This window comes from Brachycentrus maculatus, unplaced genomic scaffold, assembly GCF_059751285.1.
Source record: "Brachycentrus maculatus isolate JH-2025_06_01 unplaced genomic scaffold, ASM5975128v1 h1tg000065l, whole genome shotgun sequence".
Classification (NCBI taxonomy): domain Eukaryota; kingdom Metazoa; phylum Arthropoda; class Insecta; order Trichoptera; family Brachycentridae; genus Brachycentrus; species Brachycentrus maculatus.
In genome coordinates, this window is record NW_028280819.1 from 1288330 (window position 1) to 1311635 (window position 23306).

General features: G+C 33.2%; 1 protein-coding gene across 2 annotated transcripts; it reads left to right on the forward strand.

Annotated features, from left to right (window-relative positions):
• The first annotated feature begins 2960 nt into the window (after positions 1–2960).
• Positions 2961–22519, forward strand: LOC148311408 (immunomodulatory peroxidase-like). 2 transcript variants are annotated; one of them, XM_088256696.1, is made up of 12 exons: positions 2961–3288; positions 8906–9069; positions 12497–12670; positions 13064–13245; positions 13792–13990; positions 14395–14592; positions 16046–16193; positions 17814–17970; positions 18673–18846; positions 19911–20103; positions 21255–21363; positions 22382–22519. In XM_088256696.1, the coding sequence occupies exons 1-12, from the start codon at positions 3074–3076 to the stop codon at positions 22467–22469; spliced, it is 2001 nt and encodes a 666-aa protein (XP_088112822.1). In that variant the 5' UTR covers positions 2961–3073; the 3' UTR covers positions 22470–22519. The 2 variants fall into 2 exon arrangements, with proteins under 2 accessions (XP_088112822.1, XP_088112821.1); XM_088256695.1 differs by lacking the exon at positions 2961–3288 and adding an exon at positions 6783–7331.
• Positions 22520–23306: the final 787 nt, after the last annotated feature.

Here is a 23306-nt window from a genome sequence, read left to right on the forward strand (position 1 = left end):
TATATATATATATATATATATATATATATATATATATATATACAATATATATATATGATCAAGAGTTAATTCCCTAATTTGTAAAGTAGTTATTATTCTTGATTTTTACTCACTTTTTGTGTATATTAGGTTAAAATGGATAAAAACAATAAAAATGTATGTAAAAAGAACTCCACCTACAAGACACACAAGGTAGCTTGGTGGGTCACTGCAAAAAAATATGTTTAATCTGTTTAAAATTGTTCTTTAAATAAATGTAGGCTATATATATATATATATATATATATATATATATATATATATATATATATATATATATATATATATATATATATATATATATATATATATATATATATATATATATATATATATATATATATATATATATATATATATATATATATAGTGTTTATGTAGAGGGAATTCTGAGCATTTCAGGGCTTACGACTAAGGAAGGAATGTGATGGTAAAAAATATTACTCATGTATCAATATGCAAAATATAGATTACCAATAATTTACATCGCTGCACTTTTGTGGTGAATTTTGTTGAATAATTCCACTATGGTAATTTAGAGATTGATTTTAGCAAAATCAATAAAATATCTGCGGGTATCAATTTGAACAGCTTTACTGAAAAGATCAGCAATATAGGAATGAAGCAATTAAATGCGTATAAATGCATGTATTAATTGTTTCTATGCGAACGATTATCTGAAAAATATATCCGTTGACACCAATTACTCACAATTTTTTTTTATTTTAAAACATATTACATACATAAGTCATATATACATATAATATTCCTGATGAGTAATTTCTATTTCTTATTTTGGGATATGGAATTAAGGTAAAAAAGACTGGAACATAAATAATAAAGTAACAAAAAAGTTTTTTTTAAATAATCAAAACTAATACTAATACATGGCAAAATATAAAAACAATAAACAGCTGCAATAAATAGGCATAAGAAGCATATTTAAAATAAATAAATGAGAAAAACATAAGGTAAGAAGCATATTTAAAATAAACAAATGAGAAAATATATAAAAAATGAGAGAATATAACAAATGAGAATATATTTAAAAAAAAAAAACATAAGGTAAAAACAAAATAAGAAAATATGACTAATCACTACATATATCGCTCACTTCTTTCAAGAAAGTCATAAATCAAAAATCGACAATTTTCAGTTGTGCATGTTTTCGGAAGGCCCAGAAAATGTACTATAACCCAGCAAAAGCGGCATATTTTTAACATAATATTTACCCGCTACAGGGCAGAAAATGTTGTTTTTACATTTTGAAGAAAATGTATTGTTTAATTATTTTTTTAAATACCAAATATTTTTCAAATGGAGAAAAAACCTTCAGGTTTACCTAAAAAGATCTGTTGCACAGTAAAAAGTTCAATAAGTGCCTTGATATTTATTTTTAATACATTATGTTATATTTTTAAACTTTAAAAACGCTCTTCTGAAAAATCAAGTTTTTTAATTTATGACGTTCTCGAAAGGAGTGAGCGATATGTATCAATATTATAATATGTCAACACACTTAGAAAGTTGAGATGGAAAATGGTATAAAGAATATAAGAAAGCCAAACATAAATGGAAAATGGAAGTCTGTAATTAGATCTGAAATAGATCACATGATTTATATTATATTTTTAACTTAAAAACTTTCTCCTGAAAAATGGGGTTTTTTGATTTATGACGTTCTTGAAAGGAGTGAGCGATATATCTGCAAATAAATATTTTTAATATGTTTAAAATAAATGTGTTTCCATAAAGTACATTCTCAGATCATTTATTTTGGATCCCCGAGCTTAAAGGGTTGTTTTGTTATCCGTTACTAGCTTCAGCCTCCTTCCTGTGTCCAGTATTGAACAAAGGCTTCCCTCTTAGACTTCCACAGTTCTCTGTTGGACGCGAATCTCTTGGAAGAGAACAATGTTAGGAACAGAGCAGTTATTCTTTGATTGCGTAAATTTTCCCAAATCATTATTTTTTGTACTCGTACATAATATAATATATTTTTCAATGCACGAATTCAACTGAAAATCTTCTTCTTCTTGGTGTAGGCTTTGTGACCTGTTTTAAATAGGGGTTAGCCTCCTGCGATGTCAATTCACAGCTGTCGACCCATCTCTTTGGTAGTCTGCCTTGGGGTTGATCGTTGACCGTGAGGGAGTCTGGTTGGATCCATTCTCCCCACATGCGCTTACCATTGTCTTCTTCGTTGCCTTCCCCACCTAACATCTTCGATCTAGCATATTTCTCTTATCGTAGTGTTCCTTATTCTATATTATTTTGAGAAATAAAAAGACTTCGTTTTTTGATCCATTCACATTTTCATTAACCAACTCTTTAATTAACCAACTGTTGCCCTCTTCAGGGTTCAATTTATGAGTCTAATTTGAGTTTAATTTATGAGTCATAAATTGAACCCTGAATAGGGCAACAGGTTGTTGCCGAAACTAGTTGGTTAATAAAAATGTGAGTGGATCAAAAAACAAATTCTTTTTATTTCTCAAAACAATATATCAATATGATCCACAAAGTTAATGATTTCAATATTCAAAACATTACTTATTCTATCTCGTGACTCTTGCCATATATGCTCCTTAGAGTCTGCATTTCTGACACTCTTAGCGCATTTTTTGTTACTGCGGTGTTCGTTCTGCATTCGATCCCATATATCATGATGAATCGCCCACAAGTTATATATATTTTAATTTTGCTGCCATCTCATAGACTCTCGATATCCGCAAGTCATTTCACAAAATCAGCGTGTTGAATAATATTATTTTAAATCAGACATACACGTATTTGTTTAGCGGTATAACTATAAAAATCAGCTAAAAAAACCAATAAATTTACCCACCGGTATTCGTTTGAACAGCTTTATTGAAAATAGTATGAGAACGTACATATAAAGCAACAGAGCATATACTTTTAAAGTTTAATGCTCTGTTGCATTTAAATGTCTTATCAGTCTAATCACTATTATATGGTCCATTGTCCGGTGACTATATCAAAAACCATTTCAGTTTGAAGCGATCTTAAGACAATGATCCTCTTAAGGCTTGTTTTATTATCTGTTTGCATCGCGTTAGCCCTCAGATGCTGTGATGGTTGTGGTGCAGTTGGCGGTGTAGCGCAGAAAAATAAGGATGGGAAAAAAACACCCCCTCCCGATACAGCTGTAGGAAAAAAAAAATTCGAAGATCGAAATTCGGACGAGTCGAATTCTGTTGAAAATAATAAAAAATATCCCATAAAAAAGTGAGTACATTTTTTCTTCATAAACATGATTATTATTATTAAACCATATCCGCTCCCTAGGTGGAGGATATGGAGTCAACAATCTGTCTCCAGGCTTTTCTGTCGGCTGCCAGCTCCCTTGCATCCTCCCAAGTAAGATCCGCGTCCCGAAGTTCTGACGAGAACTGCCGACGAATTGTCAGCAGTGGTCGTCCTGGGCGGCGCGAACCTGATGCCTTGTAAAAGAGGCAAGCTTGATTAAGGCTCTCAGGAGGCATGCGGAGTACGTGGCCAAGCCAACTGAATCGCCTTTTCTTGACGACAGTTGTGACAAAGATTTGCTGCGTCCCACGCCTTATCTCTTCATTCCTCACAAAGTCCTCATAAACAGAATTACAAATGAAAGATTACAGTAATGAACCCTCACTGTGGTTTATAGAAATATATTTTAGAGAAAAATTATTTTTAAACATATGTATAAGTATATGAAAGAAAATTGCTGTCGTAAAATCAAATACGACATGGCTAAACGATGCAATTTATTAAAGATCTATCCACTTTCATTTCGTGGGTATACTGGCAAAAAACGTTAACTCTAAAATCCCTGTTTGAATAATCCTTGTTATTTAAAGCTTTTAGCCTGAATAAAATACCCGCTATTAAACTGAATGTTGAATTTACTTATAAAACCACATAAATATGACATTTCAAACTACTTAGTGTACTTTTATAAGAAACTGCTACTACCCCCTCTTCAACCTTCAACATCAAAAGGACTTAACTCTAAAAATTAGAATTAGCTTCACATACGGTGTTTGAAAATGATGCGGAATGCATCGAAACACGTGTCACAGTAGATTTTAAGAAATAGTGGTATTTCTTTAGTAAAACATTAATTACAAAAGATCATAGAACGTTGAAAAATTTTAAAATACTGCATCATTAAGTCAAAATTGCATATTTTGGAGCTAATGTTTTTTGCCAGTACACCTTTATTACACATATTTATGAATAGCTATGTATTGTATATAAGATATTTTTAATTTTTAATGTCTTTATGGATTAGTCATGGCTTTCATTAAAGCAGGCTGTACAACTTTATTGCACAATGATCAATGTTACTTTGACCAAAAGAGGTACGTCTTAGGTTTTGTTTAAATTTTATTTATATACTAATAATTTTTATTTTTTGACATTTCATCAAAGATGAAGAAGAATATGGAAGTCTGGGCATTTACGGGGCTTACGACCGTCATAGGCTGGTTTGAGTGATTTGAGTGTTTTGAGTGGTTTGAGTGTTTTACATCTCACCAATAGATGTCTCTAGTGAAGTTCTAGTGATTCAAGAACTAAGTTTCTAAATTGGTTCATATATATAGAACTTCGAAGAATTTGAGTAGTGTGGTTGTCAATAATGGGTAGAATTGGTGAATGTTACACGTGTGTAAAGTGATCACTCAAACCAGCCTATGACGGTCGTAAGCCCCGTAAATGCCCAGACTTCCATTTTCTTCTTCATCTTTGATGAAATGTCAAAAAATAATATGAAAATAACTCCTGTAATTGGAGATAATCCAGATTTTGTGAACAAGTATTTGGACACACTCAAAATGTTCTAATAATTTTTATTGGCAAATAATTGGGCATGGTGCTAGAGGGGTGTCAGACTTTTTTTCAAGCGATCGACTGCTAACCCAATCCATAGCGATCGCTAAACATTTTTTAAAATATATTTCAATAAAATTATTTGTATATTATTTGTATATTATTGTTCAATAAATGTATTTTATTAATTATTTTATAAAATGAAATACCGTTTGATTTTTCTTATTAACTTCTAGTAAATTAGTGATAAACACAAAATAATAAGATTATACCGAACCCGTTCCCCAAGTGGAGCATATGGAGTCCATAAACTGTCTCCAGTCTTTAAATAGATCCCAACACTAAAGAAACCTTGATAATGAGTAAGGGTTGTTTTTCGAAATTATTTTACCCCTATTACTTTTCTAAATTACTGAGACATTCTTTGTCCATTTGAAGAACGAATTAAATTAGTAAAAAAGTTTCCGAGAAACCATATTACAAGAAAAGGTGGTTCAGTTGGCTTGGCCATGTACTCTGCATACCTCCTGAAAGCCGCCATCAAGCTTGCCTCTTTTACAAGGCATCAGGTTCGCGCCGCCCAGGACGACCACCGCTGACAATTCGTCGGCAGTTCTCGTCAGAACTTTGGGACGCGGATCTGACGTGGGAGGATGCAAAGGAGCTGGTAGCCGACAGAAAAGACTGGAGACAGTTTGTGGACTCCATATGCTACACATAGGGAGCGGATAAGGTTAAATATCGTAAAAATATATTTCACCAAGGATAAAAAGAAGAAAAAACCCGCGCAGTTAAAAACGATGAAATATCATCAAACCCTCATCCACACCCGATGGTGCATAGGGCACTGCATCGTACAAACGCAGTGTTATCTCGATCGTTAACACATGAAGGAAAGGTGATCAGCCCTCCGTTCAGGGTAATATTGAATAAATATTAGTGTGAAAAATTCACTTTAATTTATTTGACCCCCCTCCCTTGGGAATTAAACCCGGGACCTCCAGTACGGTAGCCGACCATTACACTACGGAGGCGGACAATAATGAAATATTATTAATCAAATAAGTATTTGGTTTTGTATTTTTTTTAATTTTTCACGATTTTCGCGAATACTGGGTGTAAAGTGGTATGAGTTCGTCAGGAATGAGGATGTGAGGAGAAGAACCCAACAGCCCCTCATACTGGAAGTTCTGAAGAGGAGAAGGTGGACATGGTTGGGACATGTTCTTAGAATGCCGCCTGAGAGCATTAACCCCTCATGTCTCTTCTTCCAACCCCGAGGATTCCGGCGCCCCGGAAGGCCGCTGACGATACTCAGCGGAACTTCGGGATGCCGGACTGACTTGGGAAGAAGCCAAGGAGATGGCGCGTGACAGAGTGAATTGGAGACGTCTCGTGTTGGCCATATGCTCCACCTAGAGAAAAAAGAAGAAGAATTATTTTTCATGATAACAGACCACCCTGCAGATCACCCTCTAAAAATAGAGGCTTTGGGGGTTATTCCTTAAAATTAAAAAAAACAAGTGTTATCTTGATTTTCTATTACACGTGGAAGAGGTCAATCAGTCTTGCACTCGACAAAACAAAACTACAGAAAAATGTTTTTAGAAATAAATTATTTTGTCGAATGGGTATAACTGTGATTATTTAATAATGAACAAACATAGAAAACATCTTTGCAAATATGTATCCGATTGTTACTTTTAAATATGCGCATAATAACAAAGGAAAAAATAGGTCTAAGCTTGATTGATATTGATTTGACCCCGCTAATTTGACATGACTGTTGGAAGAGCATAGCCGAGAAAATACTATACTCAATGTCAATTTGTACAGCTTTTCTTAGAAGACGAAAAAAACTCAATAAACAAACAGATATGGTTACTTCAAGGAAAAAGACTATTAGAAATGATCATTACATGCCCTAGTTTCGAATGGGACAGACGCACTGCAAAGAAGGATATTAGATTATAATCAAGACTTTAAAAAACTGAAGCCATGCTGAAGTTTTTGGTTTTTGGTTTTTGCTTATTATCGGTACTAAGCCTTAGCTATGGAGTAAACTACACAACAACCGTACCTCCGAAAGCTGCAGCACCAACCAAAGCACCAACCAAAGCGCACACAAAAGCGCCTACAAAAGCTGTTGCACCAGTAACGCTTGCACCAACGAAACCGCCAACCAAAGCTGCTGTACCAACGAAACCGCCAACCAAAGCTGCAGCACCAGTAACGCTAGCACCTACGAAACCACCAACCAAAGCTGCCGCAGCAACCTCACCGCCAGTTCCACCAAAAACTGCAGCACCGGCACCAAAAACCGTTGTCCCAACTAAAGCAGTTGGTTCAAATCCGGTAACAACTCCAAAAACTAGTGAAAACATGCCGAAAAAATTCGACGATAAAAATTCGGACGAAAATAATTCCGGCGAATCAAGAAGGAGATTTCCAATAAAGAAGTGAGTGGCATATTAATCACATTGTACTTTAAAATTATTTCGTTCATAAGAATGTGGCATTTAGATCTTTTTCTTCTTCTTCTTCATCTTGTTGTAAGCCTTGTGGCCTGTTTTTACGAGGGATTAGAATCCTGCGATGTCGATTCCTAACTATCGACTCATCTCTTTGGTGGTCTGCCCGGGAGTCGTCTACCATGGGGTTGGCCGTACTGGCCGTCTGGATGATTCCATTCTTCTCCCATGCGCATACCATTGTCTCCTTAGTTGCATTTCCCACCTAACGATCTTCGATCTCGCATATATCACTGATCCTGGCGTTTCTTAATCTATTTCAAAGACTCTTGCCTGATATGCTTCTAAGAGTCTTCACTTCCGACACTCTAAGCGCGTTTTTTGTGCCAACGGTGTCCGCTCTACTTTCAATCCCGTACGTCATGATGGGTCGGACACAAGCATGTAGATCACAGTCAAATATCAAAATTTAAAGATATATATATATATATATATATATATATATATATATATATATATATATATATATATATATATATATATATATATATATATATATATATATATATATATATATATATATATATATATATATATATATATATATATATATATATATATATATATATATATATATATATATATATATATATATATATACATACATAAATATATAAATTTGTTTATTTTTATTTTTATTTTAAAAGAAAAATATTTGATCACAACATTTTGAGTGTGTCTAAATACTTGTTCACAAATCTGGATTATCTCCAATTATTTCTGCTCAATAAAAAGCTTCTTTTCATCTCACAAATAGATGTCTCTAGTGCAGTTCTAGTGATTCAAGAAAAATGTTTCAAAATTGGTTCATACACTTGAGTAGTGTGGTTGTCAATAATGGGTACAATTGTGTAAAGTGATCACTTAAACCAGCCTATGACGGTCGTCAGCCCCGTAAATGCCCAGACGTCCATATTCTTCTCCTTCTTTGATGAGATGTCAAAAAAAAAAACATGAAAAATAACTGCTATAATTGGAGATAATCCAGATTTGTGAACAAGTATTTGGACACACTCAAAATTTGTTATTTATTTATATTTATTGAATCCGACACTGGATTATTTACCCTACGGATGATATGTCAATATTATAGGTGTCTATGTATTTTTTTTTTTTTCAAACACAGATTTTTTTAAATTCTATTAAGTTGTATTTTATTAACGAAAACACATAAAAATTAAAATTTTGACAATCGTTTCGCCTAGTTATGGCAAACGAATGTTTCTTATTCGTTTGAAAACGCCTTAGTAAAAAACTTAGTAGACTCAAAAAATCTGTTTGATTTAAAAATTTGAAATCGTTTGAAAACGCCTTAGTAAAAAAACTTAGTAGACTCAAAAAATCTGTTTGATTTAAAAATTAATACATAAATAAAAATGGAGTTCTACAAATCAAACGCCAAATCAATAAATATATTATAGGTGTCTCTACTTTGGTTACAATGAACGAAAGGTGTAAGCAAAACTTACATTAAAAAAAATGATTCTCTCAATTGATTCCAGGACAGAGAAGTTGATTCCTCCAGCTTGTGGCCGCGTGATTCCTAGCTGCAACAGCAACGACAAGTACCGCACGTACGATGGTTCCTGTAACAACCTGCTTCATCCAGAATGGGGTGTGCCTAACTCGACATACTCCCGACTCATCCCTCCGACTTATGCCGATGGTGAGTCGAAACGATATTTCACTCACTCCTTTCAAGAACGTCATAAATAAAAAAAAAATCATTTTTCAGGAGAACGTTTTTAAATGTTTTGAATATTGAAAGCACTTTGTGGATCATATTGATATATTATTTCGAGAAATAAAAATACTTTGTGTTTTGATCCACTCACATTTTTATTAACCAACTAGTTTCGGCAACAACCTGTTGCCCTCTTCAGGGTTTTCAGTCATAAATTACACAGAGTATTTTTATTTCTCGAAATAATATAACGTTTTTAAAGTTTAAAAATATATAATGTATTAAAAATAAATATCAAGCCAGTAATTAAACTTTTTACTGTGCAACAGATCTTTTTAGGTAAAACCTGAAGGTTTTTTCTCCATTTGAAAAATATCTAATTTTTTTTTTTAAATAATTGAACTTTTTCTTCAAAATGCAAAAACAACATTTTCTGCCCTGTAGCGGGTAAATATTAAGTTAAAAATATGCCTCTTTTGCTGGGATATAGTACATTTTCTGGGCATTCCGAAAACATGCACAACTGAAAATTTACGATTTTTTATTTATGATGTTCTTGAAAGGAGTGAGCGATTTGTTTAATTGTTTTCTAAATCTTCGATTTTTGTATACCGGTTTCGCAACGTGTCCGTCTTTTCGTCAGGACAATCACTACACCAACATGCAAACAATACTACAACTACACAATCGAAGAAGAAGAAAAAAAATGAAAATTTGTACAAAATTCAATATCAAGTAAAATAAAAGTAAACTTAAAATAAAAAGTTGTATCAAAGAAAAAAATAACAAAATATTAAATTTTAATAATCAATAAATACAACTACTTTAAAAATTCAACATCAAATATCTTAAAGATTGAATGGGTCGAACCACGTGTCACAATATATTTATACACATAAATAGTGGTATTTACAAAGTAAAGAAAAAAATAGATGGATAAACCACAAAATGTCTGTAAAATAATGAATCGAAACACGCGTCTTAATAAATTTATTTACATAAATAGTGGTATTTACCAAGTAAAGAAATAAATAGATAGATAAACCACAAAATGTCTGTAAAATAATAGATGTAAAATAATGAATCGAAACACGCATCTTAATAGATTTATTTACATAAATAGTGGTATTTACCATGTAAAGAAAAAAATAGATGGATAAACCACAAAATTGCTGTAAAATAATACATAGAAAATAATGAATCGAAACACGCGTCATAATAAATTTATATCCATAAATAGTGGTATTTAGCAAGTAAAGAAATTAAAACAGATAAATATAACCACAAAATGTCTGTAAAATAATAGATTTAATACCTATTTTTTCTCAGACAATGGATTGTTATATTTACTTATAAATCTTTTTTCAAACGTTTTATTGACGTACATAAATATTAAATTAACATCCAAAGATTAATGTTCCAGTTGTTTTTTATTAAACTATTGATTATAGTATCTTAATACAATACAATTAATCATCATAGGACAAATAAAACTATTTGCTCATAGCTGTGTGTTCAGTTGTGAAAATCGCTTTTTGGAATTTGCGCCATAAAAAAAAAGTTATTTCGTAACTGTCCCGAGACCCAAATAAAATCCCAAATGGCGATACAGTAAACCCTCGATAGAACGGACTAATTGGACGAGGGTGTGTCCGTTAAAGCCGAAAGTCTGTTTAATAAAAATAGTTTAAAATAAATGTTTTTTTTTACATATAAATAATAATAATAATAAAACCCTTATCCGCACCCCAATGGTGTATAGGGCACTGCGTCATATAAACGCAGTGTTATTTTGATCGTTTACATATGAAGGAAAGGTGATCAGCCCTCCGCTTCAGGTACCAATCCAGGGTAGTATTGAATAAATATTACAGTGAAAAAATCACTTATATTTATTTTACCCCCTTGGGAATCGAACCCGGGACCTCTTGAACGGTAGCCGAGCGTGCTGACTACGGAGGCGGACATGTAAATACAAAACATAAATAAAATTCGTCGTGAGGTGAGCTACGTTGCTGTTCGACATCGACGCGCCTTCTTTGATTTTTTTTAAAGATTGGAATTGAATTTTTTTTAGCCAATGGAACTGTCGATCGCCATAGCGAATTTTGCAAGAGTATCGATGTTTCTACTCCATTTTATTCACAACTTAAAGAATTTTGGCAGATAATGTTAAATATGGACGTATATTTTTAATTTTCTACCGATTGGCACCTAAATACTTTTTTAACATAACGTAGTTTGCTAGCGGACTACTCAATTCTAGCATGTATAATATTAATATCATCCTGTTAACAGGACGTTTAAAAAAAAATGATCGGATTTTTATCCGCCGTAACTGAAGTTCGTTTAATAGAGGTCCGTTTTATCGAGGTTTTACTGTACTTATGTTGGGTACCTATAATACTTCGGCTTCGTGTAACACGGTTTTATAAAACACTATTTTAAATAACACGTATGTATAAATTGTGGTATATTTTTTGTACAACACGCTTTTTATAACCGATTTTAGAAAAATAAATAAAGTAAATAATATGTTTGATTTGTAGATCGTATTATTTAATTCGATCATTGTGACTCGAATCTTGGAGGATCGTTCGTTGAACAAAGAAGAATTAATAGAAATTTTGAATGAACCCACCACAATTTATGACTCAGAAAGTAGCTACATATTTTATTTATTTATTTAAAATTCATGTACAGAAAATAAATAATATCTTCCTTCTTAAAAAGTAATATCTTCCAACCAACCAAAAACAGACTGATGATATTGATGTATATTGTTGGATAAAAGATTAGTTCTTGTGTGTATTGTATATTGTTTGTTACATGTGTGAGTGTATGTATATTATTGGATAAAGCAATAGTTATTGTGTGTATAGTATATTATTTGTTACATGTGTGTGTGTGTGTATGTATATCTTTGGATAAAGCAATAGTTATTGTGTGTATGTATATCATTGGATAAAGGATTAGTTCTTGTGTGCATGGTATATTGTTTGTTACATGTGTGGCTGATGCATATTGTTGGATAAAGGATTAGTTTTTGTGTGTATGGTATATTGTTTGTTACATGTGTGTCTGATGTATATTGTTGGATAAAGGATTAGTTCTTGTGTGTATTGTATATTGTTTGCTACATGTGTGTATGTATATTACTGGATAAAGGATTAGTTCTTGTGTGTATTGTATATTGTTTGTTACATGTGTGTATGTATGTATATTGTTGGATAAAGGATTAGTTCTTGTGTGTATTGAATATTGTTTGTTTCATGTGTGTGTATGTATATTGTTGGATAAAGGATTAGTTCTTGTGTGTATTGTATATTGTTTGTTACATGTGTGTGTATGTATATTGTTGGATAAAGGATTAGTTCTTGTGTGTATTCATGGACCAAGCATGTTTCAGGCTTCAGAAAACCACGAAGGGCCACAGACAAGTCTCCGCTTCCAGCAGCTAGGCAGATCAGGACAGAGCTGTTCCCCACGGGACAGGTAGAGAACCAACTGTGGCCCATCAACGTGATGCAGTGGGGTCAGTTTATGGCTCACGACATGTCGCTGCTTAAGGAACCCGACACCAGTAAGACGCTTTCCTTTGCAATTGAATAAATCTTTAAAGACCTCTCTTTGGGCAGAAGATAATAGTAGGAAGACAGTTGCTGACTGATGTCAAAGTCCGGAAGGAGTCCTAGGAGGCATGTGTTTATAAGAAGGAATGTGTATTTGATTACGCATTTTTATCGATTGTTGCGCGGTATGATCGATAATCCTGAAATTATCCGGAACATTGGTATGTATGTTCCCGATAGTTACCTAAGACAGCGTCGACATAGTGCCTGGTCAACAATGTAAAATTACTCTTAAGTGTAAAAACTCCTTTCAATAACTTTATCAACGTCAACAAGTATTTGGACGCACTAAAAATGTTGTCGATTTTTCAAATTTAAATATTATCCTCCAACAATCATTCCAGGTGTTACATGCTGTACCAGTGATGGTCAATACAAGAAAGGTAACAGTCGATTCTGCTACCCTATTAAGATCTCCCCAGAAGACGCCACTATGGGCAAAGCCGGAATCCGATGTATGAATTTCACCAGAACGATGACAGACTTCGATTTGGGATGTTCCAAAAAAGATGTTCCCGCTAATCAAGTACGAATTTGACCTTTTTTATAGTGCCCACTAATTAAGTATGAATTTGACCTTTTTTGTAGTGCCCACTAATTAAGTACGAATTCGACCTTTTTTATAGCGCCCACTAATTAAGTACGAATTTGACCTTTTTTGTAGTGCCCACTAATTAAGTACGAATTTCAACCTTTTTTATAGTGCCCACTAATTAAGTACGAATTCAACCTTTTTTATAGTGTCCACTAATTAAGTACGAATTCAACCTTTTTAGATTGCCCCCTATAAGAATGCACCCTTCGATAATGCGGTACCTATCTCAACGTTATAGGGGGGTTTACTATATATAGCTTACTCCATATACATCGAATGATGTTTCATCTCAAATTGAGATGCCTTTAATATATATATAAATGATATAAGATATATGATTCGTAGGGTGAATCCAGTGTCTGTTAGAATAAATAATAATAAATTGCCAGCAAAATGTTACTGGATAAAACGAAAATTTAGCTTGGGCCATCAATTCCTGTTCCATGATTTTTGAAATCCTGTTACTACAATTTACAGATCAACGTAGTGACAGCTTACTTGGATCTATCGAACGTGTACGGCAACGAAAAGTCAATGGTCGATTCTCTGAGAACAATGAGTAATGGCGAGATGAAGACGGAGATGAGGTATAACAGGGCCTACCCACCGACTGAAACCAACAAGGCTGACCTCTGTCCCTGCAGTCTCAAGAATGAGGACGTTTGCTACAAAACAGGTGAGCGAAAATATAATATTTGAAAGAGAAATACAATATATGAGGTGGATTTGGAATGTAAGATCCCTCCCGGGCAACAAGCTTCAAATTGGATGTTTTATAAACCAAATTGGACGCTTTCGACATCATATTGGACGTATACTAAAGAAGTTAGACGTTATATTGTATTTTGGCTTGCCAACTTGATGACTAACGCACTTGCCAGTCTTAAGAATAAAACATGTGCGCAGGTATTCACACTGACGGTATATTCCATGTCATCTTGCCATCTACAGGCGGTTCCCGCTCCAACCAGAACCCACAGTTGGCCATTCAGCAGATTCGCTTCGTATTCGCTAGAGAGCACAATCGTTGCTCGTGCTCTTGTAAAATATAGAAGTTCAATGTTATCTTGCCATTCACAGGTGATTCCCGCTCCAACCAGAACCCACAGTTGGCCATTCAGCAGATCGTATTCGTCAGGGAGCACAATCGTCTTGCTCACGAACTGAAGGCAATCAACCCGCACTGGGATGATGAAAGGCTATTCCAAGAGGCGCGCCGCATTAATATTGCAGCCTACCAGCACATCAGCTACTACGAATGGATGCCCATTCTTCTCGGTAATTAATACGTCACTTAATTAACCTAACCCAGCGGCTCGCAAGCAGCATATGGCTCTTTACATAGACATTTGCAGCCCTTCGGATATCTTCTCCGTCTTAATCCTCATTGCTGAGGGCTTTGACCCTTGCAGAAGCAATGACTCTTCTCCAGTTATCCCTTGACTGCGCTGCACGTAGCGCTCCAACCACTGAGGTGCCTGCTGCTGCCTTAATTTGATCGGTCCATCGTGTGGGGATCTTCCTCTCCCTCTTTTTCCCTCCAGGCTACCGATCACAACTAGTCGTTCCAAGCTATCCTCGTTGCCACGCGCAACGTGTCCAAAGAACTGGAGAATCCGTCGGGTACAGATATTGGCCAGATTCAAGCCATCCAAGCGTAGTTCCTGGCGAATGGACTCGGATATCACCAATTTTCAAAACCCAATTTTACCTCATCTCTCTCGTAAACTCATTTGCTGAACAGAATTCGACTAACACTATATATTGTACTATTATACTGCACAAGTTGGACATATCTGACGCGTTAAAAAAACTTATTGTAGTAATCTTTGAATGTTTGGCTCCACATAAAACAAATATGCAAAAAGCATTCTCAAGTATTAATGTTTTTTTTCTAAACTTAGATGTACAACAGATAAAAAACCATCTATTCAATTAAAAACAATTAGATATTTGCCAGATTAGTAAAGCTTTCAAAAGCGATGTGCGGATATCGTTATAATTAAAACATCTCGAACTTGTCCCCTAAAAATCCATATCCCATACATATTATGTATATTACATATATATGCAGCTCTCTGGTACCTTTAAGAATCTCTTTCCTGGACAATTTGGCTCTTCCCACTGGACAAACTGCCGACCCCTGACCTAACCTAACTTCACACATCGCTCACTCCTTTCAACGACGTCATAAATAAAATAAAAACTTGATTTTCAGGAGATCGTTTTTAAAGTTTAAAAATATAATGAAATGTATTGAAAATAAATATCAAGCCACTTATTGATCTTTTTACTGTGCAACAGATCTTTTAAGGTAAAACCTGAAGGTTTTTTCTCCATTTGAAAAATCTTGAGTGTGTTTAAAAAATAATTAAACAATACCATTTCTTCAAAATGCACAAAAAACTCTTTCTACCCTGTTTTTTTTTAATGATTTATTTTAAAAATATGCCGCTTTTGCTGGGATATGGTACATTTTTTTGGCATTCCGAAAACATGTACAACTGAAAATTGACGGTTTTTGATTTGTGATGTTCTTGAAATGAGTAAGCGATATATAAATATATGCAAACAAATCTATTCCTTAATTTTTAACTTAAAAACGTCCGTCGATAAAACAGAGAGCGGCAAAGAAAAACAAAAATGGCGAACTTGTACCATACGATGTAAAACTGTTCCCGTGTGAGTTTTTACTTGGACTTGACGTTTACATGTCTCCGTTTCCTTTCAGGTCGTCAGAACTTGAGAGACAACAATATTATCTTCGACGCCACAGGTTTTGTTGAAGACTATGACAGCAGTAAGGACCCCAGTTTGACTAATGAACATGCCCACGCTGCATATCGACAATTCCACACTCAAATTGTGGGAATGCTCCAGTGAGTTCATTTCTTTATCTTCTTTTTCTTCATCTTCTGAGCGTGTCGTGTGAGGTCCTCCTGACGTCGACTATCGCTGGAGTGTAATTGTGAAGGAAGTGGCGTGTGAGTTAATTAGTTAGTTAGCAGCAAGTAAAAGCATTTTTTTCAAGAAACTAGCAAGTTTCGAAAATAGGTGCCTGAGGCGTACTACTGGGTATAAAGTGGTATGACTTCGTCAGGAATGACGATGTGAGGAGAAAAACTCAACAGCCCCTCATACTGGAAATCCTGAAGAGAAGAAGGTGGACATGGTTGGGACATGTCCTTAGAATGCCACCTGAGAGCATCAACCCCTCATGTCTCTTCTTTCAACCCCGAGGAATCCGGCGCCCCGGAAGGCCGCTGACGACCATTCACCGACTATACTCAGCGGAACTTCGAGACGCCGGACTGACCTGGGAGGAAGCCAAGGAGATGGCGCGTGACAGAGTGACTTGGAGACGACTCGTGTTGGCCATATGCTCCACCTAGGGAGCGAACACGGAAAGAAGAAGAAGAAGAATTATTTTTCACGATATTTCCTATCATTATTGTCGTACCTGCTTTTTGTCGTAAAGCTTTTTATAAAGCAGAGACCTGTATTTAAAGTATGCAGCAAGATTCATCCATTTTTTTGGATTTGGGCAGACCCAATAATTTATTTTGGATATTAAAAGCATTTTTAACGTTTTGGTATGGTAATATAACACTCTCCTAATCATTTACCATTCACTTTGTGTAATACCACTTTAACTAAATTTAATACACTTTATTAAAGTGGGATTACACGAAGTGAACGATAAAAGATAAGGAGAGTGTTACACCCAATGATCTTGGAATTATTCAATAAACTTTAAGTAATTCTCATTTGTTTATTTTAAATATGCTTCTTACCTTATGTTTTTCTCATTTATTTCTTTTTATGCTTCTTGTGCCTATTTATTATACCTGTTTATTGTTTTTTTTTATATTTTGCCATGTGTTAGTATTAGTTTTGGTTATTTAATTTTATTTGTTCGCCTCCGTAGTGTAATGGTCAGCGCGCTCGGCTACCGTTCTAGAGGTCCCGGGTTCGATTCCCAAGGGGGGTAAAATAAATATAAGTGATTTTTTCACTGTCATATTTATTTAATATAACCCTGGACTGGTACCTGAAGCGGAGGGCTGATCACCTTTCCTTCATTTGTAAACGATCAAGATAACACTGCGTTTATATGACGCAGTGCCCTATGCACCATTGGGTGCGGATAAGGGTTTTTATTATTTTTTTATTATTTTTATTATTTGTGTTCGAGGCTTGTTAACCTTCATCCCATGTCCCAAAATGAGAAATAGAAATTACTCATCGGGAATATTATATTTATGTATATATGATTTATGTATGTAATATGTTTTGAAATAAATAAATAATAAAAAAATATAACATTTTTTTAGAGAACAAATTTCAAGAATTGTTTTTTCTAAAATTTATATTTGAGGCAATAACTTTCTGATTTTCTGTTTTACATTAAAATATAATTTTGTTTTAAAATCACTATGAATAAATAGTAATTTTAAAACAAAGTAATATTTAATAAAAATATTTTTTCTTTTTTATAGACTGATGAATGCAAACCGCGAAACCCAGTCTACAGTATCAATTGCAAATTGGTTCAACAGACCTCAGGTTCTGGAGCAGGGTACAAACATCGAGCAGTTCACCATGGGTTTGTTGACTCAAAAAGTTGAAGAGACAGACAACTTCTTCCCTGAACAGGTCAAATTTCAATATTTTGCTGATTTGTTAATTTTTTCTTGTTCACTTTTATTTTTTTTATTATTTCATGGTAATATTATTTCGTGGTTCAGCCTATATATACTCGTATATGTATATATATATATATATATATATATATATATATATATATATATATATATATATATATATATATATATATATATATATATATATATATATATATATATATATATATATATATATATATATGTATATATATATATATATATATATATATATATATATATATATGTATATATATATATATATGTATATATATATATATATATATGTATATATATATATATATATATATATATATATATATATATATATATATATATATATATATATATATATATATATATATATATATATATATATGTATGTATATATATATATATATATATATATATATATATATATATATATATATATATATATATATATATATATATATATATATATATATATATATATATATATATATATATATATATATATATATATATATATATACATATATATATAATTTTGTGAACAAGTAGGACACACTCAAAATGTTGGAAATGGATATATTAATTTAACGGAAATGGTTGTTAATTCGATGGAAACTGTCATCTTTATTTAATGGAAACGGTTAGTTTTGTTTATTTAATGGTAATGGTTTTGTTTATTTAGATCACTGACAAGCTGTTCGCCTGCCAAGGAATCGGTTTCGGGATCGATCTGAAAGCAACAGACATCCAGAGAGATCGCGATCACGCTCTCGGCTACTACAACGACTACAGGAAGCATTGTGGACTTAAGGTGGCGCAGAGCTTCGATGATTATTCAGATCTGATTCCGCCTGAAGTAAGTCCATTTTTATTCCTTCCTGTTTTAATGCCAATCCAAAAGAATCCAAAAGTAAAAGAAAATAAACTACTAATTTTTTTTTTACAAAAAATTACTCATCAGGAATATTATATGTATATATGACGTATGTATGTAATATGTTTTGAAAAAAAAATTGATGAAGAAAAATGCAGAAATCTGGGTATTTACAGGGCTTACCTTTTCAATAACTTTTTTTTTTCAAAAACCATACATTTATTTTGAAGGAAAAGTTATAATTATTTTAATACATAAACGGTGTTTTAAGAAAAGAAAAAAAACAATTACGTTAAATCAGGGGCTCCCAAAGTGTGCGCCGCGGCGCCCTGGGGGGCCGTAGAAAGTCAAGGGGGGCGCCGTGAGTCGATCCTCTATCATTATCCGAAACCACAAATATTCTTTTTTTTTCTTTTTTCGAACCCACTTTACCACAATTTGATACCTATTTCTAATAATGAGCCGCTTCGGCTCACAAGAATAGTATGAAATTGAAATATTTGAAATATATCCGCCTCCGTAGTGTAATGGTCAGCACGCTCGGCTACCGTTCTGGACGTCCCGGGTTCGATTCCCATGGGGGTCAAATAAAAATAAGTGATTTTTTTTCACTGTAATATTTATTCAATATTACCCTGGACCTAAAGCGGAGGGCTGATCACCTTTCTTTCCTTCATGTGTTTACGATCAAGATAACACTGCGTTTATATGATGCAGTGCCCTTTGCATCATTGGGGTGCAGATAAGGGTTCGAATGAATAATATATAATATATTTTTATTATTAGATTTTAAAGGCAGACTAAAAAAATATATATTTGTAAAACCAAACTAACCTTTGAAATCCTTGAAAATCGTCTCTGCTTTCTGTTTGCCTCAGTAAACATCGCATCGCACAATTCGCTCACTTCTTTCAACAACGTCATAAATCAAAAATCAAAAATCGGGATGCGGATAAGGGTTTGAACGAATGAAAATGAAATATTTGTGTAAATAATAAAAACGCAAATATTTCTCTTTATTTATGAATGCGTTCATTCGTCCCCAGAGTATCACCGTCCTGAAGAAGCTGTACAAGAACTACCAAGACGTGGACCTATCGGTGGGCGGCGGGCTGGAGAGGCTCGCTAACGGCACCCAGGTCGGCCAGACCTTCCTCTGCATCCTCAACGAGCAGTTCAGGCGGTCCAGGCAGGCCGATCGCTTCTGGTTCGAGAACTCCGGATCAGGCTTCACCTTGGGTGAGTTTTTAAATACGGCGTCTTTATCCAGAGTTATACCAATTCAAATTTCCCGCAATAAATGGATGGTGGCATGTTGCGCCATCTTGTTGAAACCATAGCTCTGTCACATCAATGCCATGAGGTATACAAATTCAAATTTCCCGCAATAAATTGATGGTGGCATGTTGTGCCATCTTGTTGAAACCACGGCTCTATCACATCAATGCCATCCAACCGAGGTACGAAGAAGCCAGTAATCGTGGTTCTGTAGCTGCTCATAAATCACACGAAACATAGAGTGTTGAAGGATATATATATATATATATATATATATATATATATATATATATATATATATATATATATATATATATATATATATATATATATATATATATATATATATATATTTATATATATTTAAATATATACATATATCTTCATGAGATATATGAATGTAGAAGTGGCGAAGATTGTTTGCAAAAATAAGTGGTATGGCGTTCTATTCCCTCTGCGGTAGGCCTTTGCGGGGAAACGACGTGATAAGTTTTGTTTTTTCACCTGTTGATGAGAACATTTCTATAGTTCTCAAAACTAGTCGTTTTTACATAGAGATTATATTTTGTTTATATAATGAATACGGTATATTTATATAAAAATACTCTCTGCCTGTTCCTGCGGGATAACGGCTTGATTGTCAGTTAATTAGTTACGTCGTTAGCAGGGACGTGCATTCCACATAGGCAGAAAAGCAGTGCCTATCCTAACTTACCCGCGTAACATATAGTATAAAAACGCAACCAGTACATACCCTACCTTACTAAGTAGTAACTAGCTTATCTTACTATGTACCTCTACTGCCTACCCTTGTAAGTAATACCAGCTTGCCTTACTACCTACCTCTACTGCCTATGCTAATTAATTATCTGTGCACGCCACTGTTTTTTGTCGAATTCCTATGCATAGGAATGTTTGTCGACGTGTGCAAAGCCAGCGACCGTATTTCATAGAACAATTTTTATCACGAAAAAAAGGTTAATCTCTTTTTTAAATCTAATCTCATTCATAAATTGAATGTAAAAATAACAATCCGATATACTGGTCTTATCACGAGATGTATGAAAAACAGTAGATATGAAACGTGCAATGAATGTATATATTTTTTTCAGATCAATTGACTGAAATTCGGAAGGCGTCTTCCTCCAGACTTTTCTGTGACAATGGAGATGGAATCGATACAATTCAACCCAACACATTCATTCTGATCTTCCCGAGATTGTAAGTTAAATATTAACAACCTTTATGACGATAAATTTACTACATTTATGACGATAAATTTACTAACTTTATGACCATAAATTTACTACCTTTATGACGATAAATTTACTACCTTTATGACGGTAAATTTACTACCTTTATGACGATAAATTTACTACCTTTATGACGGTAAATTTACTACTTTTACGACGGTAAATTACAACCTTTATAACGATAACTACCTTTATGACAGTAGTTAAATGTTAACTGTCTTTCAGAAAATGAATAAACTGCCTTTATGACTATAATTGTTAATTAAATTTTGACTAATAAATGTGAGTTAAATATTGACTGCTTTTATGACGATAAATTTACTACCTTTATGACGATAATTGCAAGTTAGATTTGAACTATTTTTATGAATTAAATTAACCACCTTTATGGCGATAATTTAAATATTAACTACTTTTATGACTTTAGTTGTAAATTAAATGTTAACTTTCTTTATGACTATAAATTAACTACCTTTATGGCGATAATTGTAAATTAAATGTTGACTGCCTTTATGACGTTAATGTTAAAAAATATATATAAAATCTCACTCCTGGACAGGTTTATATAAGGGTTAATTCATTGAACAGTAATCCCCTACATCTTTTACAAGCTTCAAAGGAAAAAAAACTTTTAAAAAAGCTTGTAAAAGATGTAGGGGATTACTGTACAATGAATTAACCCTTTATATAAACCTGTCCAGAGGTGAGTTTTTTATAAAAATATTTTTTTACTCTTTATAATTTATATCATAGTCAGTGCTATAAGCAACATATTTTTTTTAATAAAAAAAATATTTACACCAGTAAACATGATTTATCGCAACATTGGCAATTTTGACATAAATTATGTTTTGATGTAAATCATGTCATAAATCATGTTTTGATATAAATCATATCACAAATCATGTTTTGTATTTGTCGGATATAGACGACCATACTCCTGGAAAGGTTAAGTTTCATGAATATGTTTTATTTCTATTTTTCAGCAATCAGCCCGTCCCTTGCAGCCAACTCGAGTCAATAGATTTGACGAAATGGGCGGAAACCTACGATACTTCTACTATTAATCTATAAATTATACTTTAAACCATCGCAACATTCAAATACATTTCTTTTACCATGAACTCTTTATTTACCAATGATTTATTTTGAAAACTAGATTGTAAAATATGTAGTATATATATCGCTCACTCCTTTCAACAACGTCATATATCAAAAATCGACAATTTTCAGCTGTGCATTTTTTTCGGAATGCCCAGAAAATGTACTATATCCCAGCGAAAGCGGCATATTTTAAACTTAATATTAACCCGCTACAGGGCAGAAAGTGTTGTTTTTGCATTTTGAAGAAAAGGTATTGTTTAATTATTTTTTTTAATATACTAAATATTTTCAAATGAAAAAAAAACCTTCAGGTTTTACCTAGAAGATCTGTTGCACAGTAAAAAGTTCAAAAAGTGCTTGATATTCATTTTTAATACATTGTAGTATATTTTTTAACATTAAAAACAATCTCTCCTGAAAAATCATGTTTTTTTTATATATGACGTTGTTGAAAGGAGTGAGCGATATGTACATTTCTTTTACTATAAACTCTTTATTTACCAATGATTTATTTTGAAAACTAGATTGTAAAATATGTACATATGTACAAAGATAATCGCTTTTTTAAATTCAGTGACATTGCTTTTCAAAACCGATCAGCTTTTTTCCAAAGTTATTCAAATTTATTGGAACATTTTATGTGTGTCCAAATATTTAAATAATCCTGGATTCGGACCTCACATACAAATGAAAGATTTCCTGCTCAATGAAAAGCTTTTTTCATCTCATCAAAGATGTCTCTAGTGAATAGTGAAATTCTTGTGATGCACGCAATATGTTTCGAATTTGAACAATATATATATATAT

Bases quoted from the DNA above. Each gene is read 5' to 3' on its own strand.
- LOC148311408 (XM_088256695.1), top strand. From the start codon at position 6,871: ATGCTGAAGTTTTTGGTTTTTGGTTTTTGCTTATTATCGGTACTAAGC. The intron at 18,847-19,910 runs GTAAGTCCATTT...ATTCGTCCCCAG, and splicing joins CAGATCTGATTCCGCCTGAA to AGTATCACCGTCCTGAAGAA. The intron at 20,104-21,254 runs GTGAGTTTTTAA...TATTTTTTTCAG, and splicing joins CGGATCAGGCTTCACCTTGG to ATCAATTGACTGAAATTCGG.